Source organism: Pagrus major, chromosome 7 (assembly GCF_040436345.1).
Source record: "Pagrus major chromosome 7, Pma_NU_1.0".
Taxonomy (NCBI): Eukaryota; Metazoa; Chordata; class Actinopteri; order Spariformes; family Sparidae; genus Pagrus; species Pagrus major.
Genome location: NC_133221.1, coordinates 9,825,596 through 9,839,972, shown reverse-complemented (window position 1 = coordinate 9,839,972; position 14,377 = coordinate 9,825,596). Strand labels below are relative to the sequence as shown.

The following is a 14,377-nucleotide window of genomic DNA, read 5'->3' as shown; positions in this document are numbered from 1 at the left end:
CACATGAGTATTAATTGATCACATATGGGGATACACAAGTCCAGAAATGTTCCACAATGTACACAAACAGCTAAGAAAACACATCTGCTTAAAATCATTGCACTTATTTACCTGAATATACAGTAATTACATTTGTCATAGCTCATTTTAGTGGTGTGTACGTGTATTAAAAATAATTATTTGCACGCTTACATTATTATTATTATTTTGTGCATGCATAAGGTCATTCTTGGCATCCTTATAGGCATGACACATACCGGAAGTTTTCATTTTAAGGACTGATCTAAGAGGGTTCGCTCCTAATTCTACCCGGCGTACACCGAAACGCCCCCCTGTTGGCGGAAAGAGACGCAAAACTGACGTTTTTCCTCTGTTGCTCGTTGTGTTTGTGGAGTACGTGTGTCGCCGCTGTCGGGTTTAACAACCAGATGTCTGTGTACGTTTAATAGATTTAGGTACGTTTGCTGCGGTATGATTTTAGCGACTAGCCCCGCCTACGGCTCTCCCGTCCAGCGAGCGTCCTGGGAGAAAATAACGAACGCACTCTTGGTCAACTGCTTATGAGTAACGTCTGTCGAGAAGATGTGTGACCTATAAATTGTGTATAAAGACGGAAAACCGAAAGTGACTGTCGGTATAGAGGAATCGCTGGTAATGTATCGACTTGACGGTAATCTGTTACGTATTCTAGCTACTTTTACTTCTGTTGCCATGTCAGGTTTCTACCTCGAACCGCACTTCCGTGTTGTGTGTCATCGATTGTAAATAACTGTGGTCATATATGTGATTCTGCAGCTATACGCGTTATCAGAGACGTGTCATCTTCGCCAAGAGGTCGTGAAGAGATCATAGAGATTTGAGTACATCGGGGTTGCAGTGCTCGTCAACACGTCACTTAGTCTGGGTCTGTCCCAGGCATGAAGAGGAAAGCTAAAGCTATGGGTGTAACTCAGAGCTCGGATTCCGCTAAGAGACACAGAGAGGTCCCGTCTGCAGGACCGCCAGCCTCGCTTCCACAGGAATCTGTGAGTACTTCACACGAATCCCAACTCAGAGCAGCTGCTGACAGCTTCACATGACGTGACTGCAGCTAACAGAGGTCACACCCAGGTGTTACATGCTCCAAGTCTCATGTGAACGCTTGTAACTGTCTGTTAACTTCAGATCATAACCACAGACTGAATGCTTTATACTTCAAGTGACAACTGAATTGAAATCTCACAGCCTGCTTATTTCAGATGTATCTGGCTGTATTTGTAACAGCACGAGTTGACACGTGGGCCTAATCTCTTTTGGTTTCCGTTTTATTTTGAGAAGGGGCTCATGTTCAGCCTGAGGAAACCCCCCTTTTGAGAATGGAAAATGAGTAAACAGGAATTAATCATAAAATAAAAATAAAAGATTCACAACTGAGTATCAACATTGACTCTTCTGATGCAGCTTAGTTTAGACATTGTGATTTTTTTTTAATGAGAGGGAGGCATTAGTCCAAAGTAGGGGTCGACCGATATTGATTATTCAAAATCAAGGAGACTGATGACAGTAAAAATGGAAATCTTGCTGTCAAAATTTAGAGTAAGCAGTGACTGAATGTAACTTGCACTTAAGTACAATTTTATAATTCCACTCCACTACATTTATTTGATAACTGCAGTTGCTGGTCACTCTGCAGATTGAAATTATTCAGTGTTTGTAGGCTACAACTTGTGACATGTAACCAGTCGTATTGTTGTGAGAGAGGATGCTGCATCAGAGCCAAAGCAGCACATTTTTCCATTTCATCTGATTTCATTGGCAATCTGACAAAAATAAATCAATGATACTGATAATCTAAAAAAGCTGAATATCTTCCCTGATTATCATTCTGGCTGATAATCAGTCTATCCCTGGTCAAAAGTCAGTGCTTGAGAAGTATTGATTAACCAGAGGGTGAGCTTATCCCTGTCCCGTCTGTTCTTTTCAGTTCTTCCCTGTTCCTCTGGAGATCCTGGAGGAGATCTTCCTGAACCTCCCTCCTGATCAGGTGGTCTGTGTTTGTCGGTTAGTGTGCCATCAGTGGAAAGAAGTGGCTGACAGTGAATCCTTGTGGAGAGAGAGATGCAGAAGAGAAAGATATCGCCTCTGCGATGCTTCCAAGACACCTGAGGACTGGAGGTTGTTTTACTTCTTGTGCAAGAAGAGAAGAAATCTGCTCAAGAACCCAAGAGCAGAACGTAAGAGGGACTATTTTTACTGAACATTTGGAGGCGTTACGACCATTATTTTCCAGCTGAACAACCAAATGATTTCTCTCACAACCCTCCTGTTTGTTTTACAGATAAAATGAAGAACTGGCACATACTGGAGAATGGTGGCGATAACTGGAAAGTAGAGGAAGTTATGGTGCCGCATCCAAATGAGACAGTCCAGAAAAATTTTGTGACTTCTTACGGGTAAGTATTCACCAGCTGTGGCTTAAAAAACATATGAAAGCTTTATGATATGCTGCATTTCTGTTATTTATTAGCTAAAACCCTGTCTGTTTTCCGCAGAATGTGCAAGAAAATGCAGCTGATTAATCTGGCAACAGAAGGTTACAACCCATCGTTTATGGATCACTTCCAGCCAGACATCAAAATATCTGATTGGTGAGAATACATCAAGTAATTGAGTTATTACTTGTCAAATGGAGATCAACATAAGCTGATGTAACTGTTGAACTAAATAAAAGAAGTAAACAAGACATATTGAAGCAGGAATGTGTTGCTGCCACTGTCATTCGGCCCCCCAATGAACAAAGATGAAAAAAACTGGCCCATTGTTGAACCAAATTGCTGACATCTGATCTATGCTTGTGCTTCTTTTTTATTAGGTACGCCCCACGATGGGATTGTGGCAGTGAATATGAGATCCGTGTTGAGTTGCTGAACCAAAGAAAGAAAACTATCCAGACATTTGCTCCTGAGACGATCTACTTTGAGCAGTGGAACGATCAGAAATGGAGTCAGGTATGTGACCAGTACGAGGCATTCTTTCATACGAGGAGTTCAGAGGAGGTACGAAACCTGAGGATTGCTCTAGACTCACTGATACGTATTTTTCAGATGACCCATGTATTCCAGAACTACGGCCCGGGAGTGAGATACATCCGTTTTACTCACGGAGGCAAAGACACACAGTTCTGGGCAGGATGGTATGGAATTCGTGTTACCGACAGCTGCGTTGAGATATGTCCAGCAGTCGACACGTAGCTCTTTGGGATTCATCCAACACCTGCTTCCTGCCTTTTAATTGCAAAATTGCACCAGGTCTTATTTGCCTTATGTAACCTGCAGTCATTTTACATGTTAGATAAATGTTTCTTTGTGTAAGTAAAAACTATAAATATTGTATATGCATCAGTTTCTTTGTGACATTTAATTTTCAAAACTACCCCAATGTCGCACCTGAAGAAGATATATTAATAGCAGCGTAGCATACTGTGGTCCTATAAAGGTCATGAGTTAGAGTAGTACATGGCACTCAGTAGAGCGCATACATTATTTATTTTGGCAAGACATTATAATAACCGTCATTAATTAATGGTAAATTCATAGTTAATTAAACTTTAGTTAATAGTTATTTGACTGTTTAACAATGAAATGTTTAATAAACCATTTATTAAACAATTGTGAAGCTTTATTAACATTACGTGCGCCTCATAATGGCCATCCAGATGTTTATAGATGAACTACACAGTATTTATAAACCATATACCAAGTATTATGAGCAGGTTTGGGAGGGTTACTTTAAAAATGTATTCTGGTACTAATTAACAGTTAATGTGTACTACCTAATCCAAGTAATGTAACTGGATTACTCTCCGTTACTTTTGGATTACCTCAATACCGAACATATGCAAATAAAGATAAGCCAGAAGAAATATCAGTAAGATTACTTTTCACTCATGACCAGCGAGTAATCCCATTACATGTAGTCTGTTACTCCCCAAGCCTAATTATAAACATTAGTTGCAACTTTACAATTTAGTATTGCTTAATATATGGTTTATAAAGTAGTTTATTATGTCAACAGTGAAATAACTATTAACTTAAGTTTTACTGACTGTAAATTTACTATTTATTAATGGCGGTACATTTATTTTATTTATATTTAAATATCATTATTAATGCATTTCACTGCATGTAAATGAAAATGTGGATCACAGGCCATTATCCACGTTTCACACTCTTTGCAGTGAGGTTAATTGTTTCAGTACCAAAGAGCCATTATGGCCCCTGAGAACACAGTGCGGTTTGTCACTTTAAAACACAGCCATATCACAAGCAGTCTTAGTCCAACATAACAGTAACATACACTTGAGCCTGAATTAAATCATTCGAGTGTTGTCATTCGCCGATTAGTCATGGAAACTATTAAGACAACATGTGATGTCATTATTCTGAACATCTGCGACAAGGCCAGAACTAACGCTACATGGGAAGGATTGTGTCAATACATGCTATTGTTTTACTATGGCACTACTGTAACTGACAAAACAGCATGAATGGAAATATTCTTTGCACTGCTGTCTGTAATGTAAAAGTTGTGATGATGAAGAAGTGTAATAATTGTAACTGTCCTTTTTTTGTTGTATAATCTGTTGTATTTTGTAATTCCATCAAATCAGACAACATGTAGTTTTTAAAGGTAGGTTTATTCATAATACTGGTTTATTGTTATGCAAGATACAGTACAACTTTGATGTCAATTTCAATAAAAATCCAAGAAACGCGTTCTCTTAACATTTTCCTGGTTAATTTCATTTCAGGGTCATTTCGGCTTTTCTACAAATCTCGTTATCAGTAACGCACACACTGTATTCAGTCAATAAGTTATGAGTGATTCTCGCTATATTTACAAATTCAAGCCCACCGTGAAGGCATGGATGTAGTAAAAGACAAATAGTGCTAGTTCAGTCACTCAAAAATATTCACAGGATCAGAAACAATTCATAGCATTTTATAAGAACGGGTCACATTGTGTTCCTATCTGACTTAACGGTGTCGCAGAGTAGTGAGTAACAAGTATGTTCAGTTTACAAAACAGTTCCTTAGCCTGGGGTTATAGGCTGACATGCTCCTACAGAGTTCAGCCATCACAACTTGTGATAAGCATTCAGGACGACCTTCTTGTTAACTTACTTTGATTACAAAATATAAACTGAAATTGTGCTCTACTGTAACTCCTTGAATGTGGTTACTTAAATTGACCCTGGCGTCATTAGTGATTCATCACTTCTAATGGAGAGTTAGCATTGCGTTTAAAACTTAAGCTCCATTCGTTTATCACTTCTTTGTCAGATTCTGTGAATCTCCACACCGACAGGCGTCAATAAATCTTTTTTTGGCAAACTAGAACTGTGGTGGAGCATCGCCTAGAAATGTCAAATTTCATAAATCTGCCCCACAGGCCATGTTGACACTGAATATTAAATTATGTAAAATGCACTGACTTCTATTAACCCTTGATGTATCATTCTTCAAAAAGAAAAAAAGTTTGGAAAACTAAAACATTGAGTTCTAAGACAGTGTCAACCAAATGTTGCCTTGTACACCGAAGTTTAACATATAGTAGAAATGATCCAATTTGAGGGAATTGCTTCAAGAGAAAAAAAACAAAACATAATTTAGGCATCTCATTAATCCGTCATCAGCTTGTTTTACAGGGCAGTCAATAAAACAGTTGCTCTATTAATGAAAATACTACTTCATTGTCCGTTCTTTTGTAAAAACACTTATGTAAAATGATCACAATGTGATCAAACTGAAACGCTATCTAATAATGTCGGCTTCAGTTTGTTGACATATTTAACACGGTCAGTGTTCACATCTTGTAAGACCATTTCAGTGGCATCAAATCATCACAAACAGCATCAAATGTTACTCAGTCTTAAATCATGTTCAACACAGTGAATATGTATTCAGGTTAAGTCAGTCAGAAGGCAAATATTTCATGATACCTCGACTCGTGCTGGAATGTGCTTGTGCAGCGAACCTCTTCAGTACTGTTAACCTAGATTTGGAAACTGGTGTGCAGGAAGGCTGCGACGCGACTCTAGAGCAGAACACATTTACGTCTTTTCTTAGGTTCAGGAGGCTCCAGGGCAGCCAGTATTGCCTCATCAAACACATTCTTTAATCCTTTCTGTGGAAATAAAATATTAATATTCAAAACAGGGCCTGTGTTCCAAATACAAATTAACATCTTCAGGGAACTAATTGCGAAAAGAAGGCTGAGCAGAAATGGAGCAGGGCGATCAAAATTTTCCTTTATTCAAATAACATTATACAAGACTCTCCTCGTGATCAACTTGTCTGAGTAAAGACAAAAGCCCATGGAAAATTTTGATGCTGCAGTAGAAAAAATGTTATCACTGTCTAAGACAGAATTTAGCATAAATGCTTTGTAGGGTACAACTGATGCTGAAGAGCTCAATACTGAGATAATAACAGAATGTCATTTTTAAAAACAAACTCAGTCATGTACAGTTACACAGACTTGCACACAAGCAGAAAGAATTAAAGATTGGCACTCTTGTCTTATCAGGCAGCATGGATAGTTGTGATTAGGCCAAGTTGAAAAAGAAAGCACACATGAACAGAAGGAAATAAAGTTAATGGGCACAAAGTTTTGAAGTTTAAAAGAGCATTGTGGTTATTTCAGTGACAGACATCTCTTTACAACGAGTAAGCAGCAGACGATCGAGAGGCAAAGCCAGATGCAAGAGGACATCAGAACAAACAGCATTTTCTCTTTCTTTGAGTTTCAGGGGGTTCTAAAGCGGCTAAGATAGCCTCATCAAATACGTTCTTCAGTCCCCGCTACAGAAAGAGGAAGAGAAAGGGAGAAAGACAGGCACACAACACAGAGTTAGATGGAGTTTTTAGCAAAATGCTGTTAGCAAAAGACAAAGGCCAAGTATTTCCACACTTGTTAGGGGCGTTATATCTAAAAGCATGCTTGCCACACCAGCTGCAAGTGTCATGTAATGGGAGATCTTACCTGTGTTAGGGCTGAGCACTCAACATATTTGACTGCCTTAAGGTCGCGAGCAAGCTTTTCGGCCGTCTCCGGGGTGATTGGCTTCTGTTTGTTCTTGGCTAGCTTCTCCACAGTGGAGGGGTCGTCACGCAGGTCGATCTGAGTGCCTACCAACAGGAACGGGGTCTTGGGACAGTGGTGGGTTATTTCAGGAACCCACTAGAGAAAAAGAAAACGACACTAGCTTCATCACCAAAAGGCAGATACACACGCTAAAAATTTTTTGTGACAGTACAAGTATGAGATTATGCAGTTGCAACCTAAGAAGTCAGTTCAGATGATGGAATATAATTGTTCGAAACTTTTTCCGAAAGAAGCCAAAAAATGTTCACACCAACACACCACTGTTGTTATCAATCATTAACACTGGGAGGGGAAGCAACTAGTTAAAAATGATCCAAGTTATATTGTAGTGAATTAAAGGGGAGCATGGTAGCATCAGCAAACTCTCATTTATTTATTTTACATAAATCATATGAATTCATCGAAGTGTCTCTCAACAGTTACCCCCTGGGCATCTACAACAAAATACATATATTTTCAAAAATTTCCATCCACAATGACCATAACTGCTTATGATTAGAGGGCCATTAACAAACAAACAAACCACAGTTTTTCAGATAGTTCAAAAATGCCTCTGGCATTAACATTTTGTTTTGCAAAACTGAAACACAATCATAAGACTACAGTATAAGAGGTTTCACGTTTATCTACTTTTTAAAGTACTTTACACTTTCAATTAGACCAATATCAGTAATCCACAATATTTGTTGCTATTTTAAATGAATAATGAAATTGTTACTCAATTCATTCATCCTTTAGTATCAGTGAATGTTTACACATCAACTCCTTGCTATACTACTTCACAATCCTCCAATCTCTTAAAGTGGCACTGAAGAGAGTTTGTTTGTTTAGGAATAAGAAAAATCAAGATCTTTCTCTTCTGATTAAAATGTATTCCCCAGAACTACATAGTGCACCTTTAATAATATAATATAGGGTACTATTACGAGGAGTATGCCATGCAAGCAGTTCAATTTCAGATAGCTGGAGGGAGAGTGTGTTGTTAGATTTGCTGATGAAGTCTTTGAACTCACCTTTTCTTTAACATTCTCAAATGAGGAAGGTGAAACAACTGAGAAACAGACTAGAAAGACATCTGTCTGTGGGTAGCTTAGAGGTCTTAACCGGTCATAGTCTTCCTGACCTGTAGAGAGACCACACTGCAAATTAACTTACCATGTGACATGCCACAAACTGTACTTTCTTCCAGTAGGAATGCAATCAGATCAGAAGAGTAAAACAGGATCTTACCTGCGGTATCAAATAAGCCGAGGGTGTATGGTTCACCCCCGATCATAACAGTAACTGCATAGTTGTCAAAAACCTGTGATAAAAGAATGAATGGCATGTCATGGTGTGTTCAAGAGAACTTTTTGGATTTCCCAACCAAATGAGTCATGCAAACACACCAAACTTACTTACTGTTGGTACATATTCAGAGGGGAATTTGTTGGTGGTGTAGGAAATCAATAGGCAGGTTTTACCCACTGCTCCATCACCCACCACCACACATTTGATAGTCTGCATCTTTGTGCTTTCTGATGCTGCTGGCAACAACGTTGGCTGCAGAGACAAGTAATAACTCATTAGGACATTTCATATTTTAGGCCTGTAAATAGTCTTAAATGAGCTAAGTCTGCCCCCCCCTTATCAACTGCTAATGACAGCTTTGATGAAGCCAGGATAAGAGGAAAAGGCTGTGTTTCCTAGCATTATCTAGTTAAAGTGTAACACGCCCCATCACCACAACTGTCTAACAGGCTACCGTCAGCTAGCGTTACTCACTTGCCTATTCACTTTAACACCTAGCGAACTTTAGCATTTGTAAACAAGGTAATGGTCCACCCGCACACGGTGACACTATCTACTTAAACAAACGGTGATGAAATTTAACATTTATTTGCGTATCGCTTAGCAAGCTAAGCTAACGCATCGCTAGCAAACATCAGACAACGCTAGCTAGCTTAGCAACCGGCCGGCTAGCGTCAGCGCTGAAAGCTAACGCTGGCTTAGTTGCCGTAAATGTTACCCCAGTGTCAGTTAAACATCTCGAGGCAAGGGACCGACATCCAGGCGTGTATTTGTAATCAATCCGCACACAGATACGTCAGGAAATGTTTGAAATACGCACCAATCTCCCTTCGTAGCTCCGCTAGTTTACTAGCTGTCTGTTTCGCCGGGCGTTGGCACCAGCGAGCACTAACTTGCTACAAGCTCCCCGATCCTCCCGACCGCCGCTGAAACCGTCAAGCTACACGCAATCAGACCGGAAATCACCTTCAGAGTAAAACATTTAGCATGTCTTACAAAGTCTGATGCTACATGTCAGAAGAGAGAAGGTGTAAAGATTAAATCTACAGTTGTTAGTTTGAGGTATTTTTCCATATATGTTTATTTTTTTGTCAGTGATGAAATGTAACTAAGTACATTTTCTCAAGTACTGTACTTAAGTATAATTTTGAGGTACTGAGTATTTAAATTTTGTGCTACTTCATATTTTCACTCACATTTTGGAGGCAACTATTGTAGCTACTCTTTACTCTGCTACACTTATAGTGTAGCAGAGTAAGTGTATAAGTTGAGTTAGTAGTTATTTTGAAGAGTGCATGCTGCATCTGTACGGAGGATTGAAACTACCAAAATAAATAAATTTAAAAAAAATCAATCAACCAAATGAATAAATAGTTCAATAAATAAATGTATATGCCATTTCTGTCTTATTTTCCTTTTACATTTTGTAAAAATAATACATAAACAACAAAAAAACACAAATAAACACATTTAAAATGAATAAATTAAACATAAAATGGTAAATAAAAAGTAAATAAGGGAATTCATACAAAGGTCAATACATAGTCATCCATACATCAGAGCAGAGAAAGCAGTGAATTTGATTTATTATTATACACTATTACATTTATTCATTTATATTAACAGCAATTAAAAACCCTGATTGCAATAATCAGAAAAATGCTGAATACTGGATCAGATAATCGGCCAGGCCTTTAATCAGTCAACCCATAGTATACAGTATATACATGCATATAAGTATATATATAGGCTATTTTAACATTATACCTTTACATTTACTCGAGTGTGACTTTGTTGTGCTGGTTATTGTAGGCTACAATGTATTCATACGCGTTACCCACTTGTGCTTTTACTTTGAAGGATGACTTTCCCTAGTAATGGTGTCTGTCTTGACGTGAGTTCTTGCGAAAGAGGTTCCTGCTGCAGAAGTGGTGACATCACCTCCTAAACGGTCCCTCGCACCTTGCATCCTCACCTGAAAGTGAGCTTCACCTCCTCCACAGTAAACACACGGACAGAAGGCCCTCCTGTATCTCAACACGAAGATGTATAGATTCAGATTTGACAGGAAGACATGAGAGCAATGAAGTGATTGAGTGATCTGGGCATCAAACGTGTTCTGTGTTGAATGCAATGCAATAGCCCTCTGAAATGCTGGGTTGTTGTTGTTCACACCAGTCACTTCTCTTTTGAAGACACAGCTAGTTTGCATTGTTAGCGTTATTAGTAACATCTGTGTCTTTCCTACTATGACAAGTCAAAATGTCTTCAATGCTCAGAGGTGTCTCTAATGTTTTGTCCACTCCCATGTGCATAAAAGAGGGTGGCAGAGTATCAAAAACAACCCACAATGCAGTCCAATACAGCGGTAAATATGATTTTATGCAGGTTTATTGCATTAGATTGTGCAGGAGTGGCTAATACAGGAGCACCAAACACAATTGTCCAACTACTTGCAGCTACAATCAGCAAGGTAATGACATTTGCATGACAATGATCACAAATCACCACTGCCTCTTTTACAGAATATGATTCAGAATATTTTCTGGGGGATTTTAGTGGATTTTGATTGTCACCAGCTCGCACAAATTGAGAGAAACACTCCATCCCGCCCGTAGCCATCCCACCTCTGTGACCTTACTTTAGATTGGCAAAAAACAGAGCAGCACATCACCATTATTCAGCTTCATTATTTGTCCAGTTTGTTATTTTATTTCATTTATGCACAAAAGGATTTTTATTCTTTTTGGCATTCAGAACATTGAGCGATCTTGTAAAGCCCCCAAGAATCAGGTGGTTTAAAAGCAAAAATGAATACCATCCTCCAAGACTGTCCATACAAAATCTGCAAATAAATCAAATGAACGCCTCGAGCCTCAGCTCACCAGAGGTGCTAATTTTAAAGTGATTGGATATTCAAAAGTTATCTTAGGCCCTGGCACTGAAATTAATGAGCTTTTAATCATTAAAATACTAAGAAAAAGCCCGAAAGCTGCTTTTTCATCTGGTTTATTTTTCAGTTTAATTCACACACTAATAGAGTGTCCAGTGGAGGAATGATTTTGTAGCCACAGCATGAGCGTGCATATAATTCAGCCAGGATTCTAAGTTATGGTTTTTGCCCATCTCAGTCACAAACGTTTTAGTTTTGATGTTGAAATTGTTGGTGCGGCTTTCATTTCTTTGCAGTCTTCATCCTCCATGCAACGATGTGCGTTGCTACCAAACAGCACAGCATTGAAATAAAGAGGATCCACCGTAGAGCTGCCCACCAGCTGGTTAAAACAAAGAAAAAATGAATTGGGATTAGAGCGGTTTACTTTTGAGGAAGTGGCATTGTGTATTTATTCAACAATATTTCTTACATGTGGTTTTCTGTAGATTGTTGTGTCAGTGTATGCTGGTATTTTACGTAAATCTTGCACATGTGTAGTCAGAGACAGAATGTAACTAAGCACATTTACTCAAGTACTGCACTTAAATTTTGAGGCAGTATTTCCATTTTCTGCTACTCTTTTACTTCCACTCCACATTTCAGAGGCAAATTTTTTACTTTTTACTCCACTACATTTATTTGATAACTTTAGTTACTAGTTACTTTGCAGATTACCTGCTGAATCAGAGCCAAAGTAGCATATTTAAAATTAATTTATTACGTCCGCAATTGGATTAAAAAACACTGATTTTGATAATAATACCCCCCCCCCCCCCCCCCCCCCAAAAAAAAAAAAAATGCTAATACTGAATCAGATTATCAGACAGGCCAATAATCAGTCGACACCTCGTATACAGTACACACATACATGTAGCCTATAATGTACTTTAACTTGTAGTTTTGTATGGGTGACTTCCACTTTTACCAAAGTAATAATTTAGCACAATATTTTCTACTTATCTGTTCTACTTTCAATATCTACTTTTACTCAAGTATTACTTTGATTACTTTATACAACACAGTGCCCAACAGTTAGTCTGGAGCTCTGTTCAGCTAGATTTCAGTTGTTAATGTCAATGATGAAATGAAAACAACAGTATATCCTCACTGTATTTCATCTTGTGTTGGTGATGAGCTGGTTGGTGTGGTGGTGGTTGTGGTGGTTGTCACTGTGGAACAAAACACTTTGCATTAAAAATCAACAAATGACATTTACTGACCAAGAATTACATTAACATACTTCTAATTTTTGGCATCACATGGGGCCAATTCGTTGAGTTTGGACAACAAGTTAGAGTCATTTCAGATTTGTCTTTCTGCAGTCAGTGCCAATCAAAGCAAGAATGTCAAGAAGCTGCAGCAGCAATGTATTAGATACATATCATAGCTGAAGTTTACCTGCGGGGGAGACACGGAGCTTGACCCTGGTGTAGACGTTCTTTCCATCTCTGGCAATAACACACCAATAACTATCCTGATCACTTTTCCTGAGAGAAGTCATAGTAACAGTGAAGATTCCTGCCTCCTTATCATCTCTAATGGAGCTTCTGTTATTCTGTCGGTTCTTGGGTGTCTTCACCACTATGGCACATAATTCATATATCTTTCCTCTGCACCAGTACTTTGTGGATTCTCTGAACTGCTGGTCGTACTGACACGAGACTGTCACGGATCCTCCGCATGCTGCTGTTACCGACCCTGGGGCCGACAGCAGAGCTGAGTCCACTGCATGCTTTGTAAGCCAGAAGAGACAGAGAACTGGAGCTGCAAATTACAAAAGAGAATTAATGTGATATAAGTTAATTGTTCTTTCAAAGTTACACAGCTACAGTGTTTTTTAAAAAAGCTGTTATTACCATAAAAGAAGCCGAGCAATATCCCTGAGGTCATCATGGTGGGAATGGAGAGAACAACTTGAAGCTTCAACATTCAGAGGGTTCCTCTTATTCCTCCCATGTGGTAACACATTGTGCAATCTCGGGCTTATGCGAAATCAGGATGTTTTTTCAATGTTTATGAGCGTGGGTTTGTTTATGTATGGGAAGTATTGTATTGAGATCCCATGGACACATAAAATACTTCTCATGTGAATTTTGTCTCTTTGTAGAGGACACTGGAGAGGCAACTGGAAGACCAGTTTATGTACATAAACAGCAGGTGGCACTAAAGACCAAACTGTCAGAGGACACAATGTATTTGTCACCTTGGGATCTCTCCTCTTTGTTTTGTGTGCTTTAGTAAGCTTGGTTAATTCAGACTGCATGAAGAAAAGCAAATGAGAGATTTGCAGTGGTTGCATTATTTTTTTACAATTGTGCATTACATCATCAGTCTTCCAGTTGCTGAACAGAAATCTGTCTTGCAAAAGCTTCACATCTATCTATCTATCTATCTATCTATCTATCTATCTATCTATCTATCTATCTATTTATCTATTTATCTATCTATCTATCTATCTATCTATCTATCTATCTATCTATCTATCTATCTATCTATCTATCTATCTATCTATCTATCTATCTATCTATCTATCTACCTATCTATCTATCTATCTATCGTTGTTTTCTTCCCAGCTCATCAACTGCAGTATGTAGCACAATTTGGAGATAATAATAATTTCATATTCTCTTTTGCCTCACATACATTGCACTGGCCTGATTATGTCCTCAGGCTTTTGTTCATCCACGCTGATCCCTTGCCATTTTGCGCCAATGTACATTTTTAATGGCTTAATAATGATGTAACTTATGTTATGTGTCATTATAAAAAGATCATGCGGTTAGATTTCTTTCATGGGCACTCACAGCGTTTGACTTCACTGTTTTCTGAGGTGCAGCTCAGTTATTATGTCACGTTTTTCTTTGTAACAGCTATCAAACTTGCTCTTTTAGAACAATTCAAATGCATACAGTCATATATTAGGGGTGTGATGATACATTGATTCAGATTGATGTACCGATTTTAAGGATTAATGATTCAGGATCATCGATGCAAAGAGAAGACATC

The 14,377-nt window shown here is 38.5% G+C and overlaps 3 protein-coding genes across 6 annotated transcripts; 1 reads left to right on the top strand and 2 right to left on the bottom strand.

Annotated features, from left to right (window-relative positions):
• The first annotated feature begins 301 nt into the window (after positions 1–301).
• Positions 302–4,763, top strand: LOC141000191 (F-box only protein 6-like). Of its 3 annotated transcripts, none has more exons than XM_073470838.1 (7): positions 302–651; positions 796–1,025; positions 1,964–2,213; positions 2,318–2,432; positions 2,532–2,627; positions 2,852–2,987; positions 3,084–4,763. In XM_073470838.1, the coding sequence occupies exons 2-7, from the start codon at positions 918–920 to the stop codon at positions 3,228–3,230; spliced, it is 852 nt and encodes a 283-aa protein (XP_073326939.1). In that variant the 5' UTR covers positions 302–651; positions 796–917; the 3' UTR covers positions 3,231–4,763. The 3 variants fall into 3 exon arrangements, with proteins under 3 accessions (XP_073326939.1, XP_073326940.1, XP_073326938.1); XM_073470839.1 differs by having other exon boundaries at positions 455–670; XM_073470837.1 differs by having other exon boundaries at positions 455–1,025.
• Positions 4,657–9,360, bottom strand: LOC141000192 (cell division control protein 42 homolog). Of its 2 annotated transcripts, none has more exons than XM_073470840.1 (6): positions 9,257–9,360; positions 8,548–8,688; positions 8,377–8,449; positions 8,160–8,269; positions 7,024–7,221; positions 4,657–6,165 (listed from the first exon to the last, which is right to left on the bottom strand). In XM_073470840.1, exons 2-6 carry the CDS (start codon positions 8,650–8,652, stop codon positions 6,076–6,078), a joined length of 576 nt encoding a protein of 191 aa, XP_073326941.1. In that variant the 5' UTR covers positions 8,653–8,688; positions 9,257–9,360; the 3' UTR covers positions 4,657–6,075. The 2 variants fall into 2 exon arrangements, with proteins under 2 accessions (XP_073326941.1, XP_073326942.1); XM_073470841.1 differs by lacking the exon at positions 4,657–6,165 and adding an exon at positions 6,265–6,842.
• Positions 9,361–11,020: 1,660 nt separating this feature from the next.
• LOC140999354 (CMRF35-like molecule 1) lies at positions 11,021–13,264 on the bottom strand. The gene is made up of 4 exons (XM_073469708.1): positions 13,228–13,264; positions 12,770–13,135; positions 12,480–12,540; positions 11,021–11,711 (listed from the first exon to the last, which is right to left on the bottom strand). Exons 1-4 carry the CDS (start codon positions 13,262–13,264, stop codon positions 11,612–11,614), a joined length of 564 nt encoding a protein of 187 aa, XP_073325809.1. The 3' UTR covers positions 11,021–11,611.
• Positions 13,265–14,377: the final 1,113 nt, after the last annotated feature.

Bases quoted from the DNA above. Each gene is read 5' to 3' on its own strand.
- LOC140999354 (XM_073469708.1), bottom strand. From the start codon at position 13,264: ATGATGACCTCAGGGATATTGCTCGGCTTCTTTTATG. The intron at 12,541-12,769 runs GTAAACTTCAGC...TTTGTTCCACAG, and splicing joins GCTCCGTGTCTCCCCCGCAG to TGACAACCACCACAACCACC. The intron at 11,712-12,479 runs GTGAGGATATAC...TGTTTTAACCAG, and splicing joins CCAACACAAGATGAAATACA to CTGGTGGGCAGCTCTACGGT.
- LOC141000192 (XM_073470840.1), bottom strand. From the start codon at position 8,652: ATGCAGACTATCAAATGTGTGGTGGTGGGTGATGGAGCAGTGGGTAAA. The intron at 8,450-8,547 runs GTAAGTAAGTTT...CTTTTATCACAG, and splicing joins CCTCTGAATATGTACCAACA to GTTTTTGACAACTATGCAGT. The intron at 8,270-8,376 runs GTAAGATCCTGT...GTCTCTCTACAG, and splicing joins CGGCTTATTTGATACCGCAG to GTCAGGAAGACTATGACCGG.
- LOC141000191 (XM_073470838.1), top strand. From the start codon at position 918: ATGAAGAGGAAAGCTAAAGCTATGGGTGTAACTCAGAGCTCGGATTCC. The intron at 2,214-2,317 runs GTAAGAGGGACT...TTTGTTTTACAG, and splicing joins CAAGAACCCAAGAGCAGAAC to ATAAAATGAAGAACTGGCAC. The intron at 2,433-2,531 runs GTAAGTATTCAC...TGTTTTCCGCAG, and splicing joins AATTTTGTGACTTCTTACGG to AATGTGCAAGAAAATGCAGC.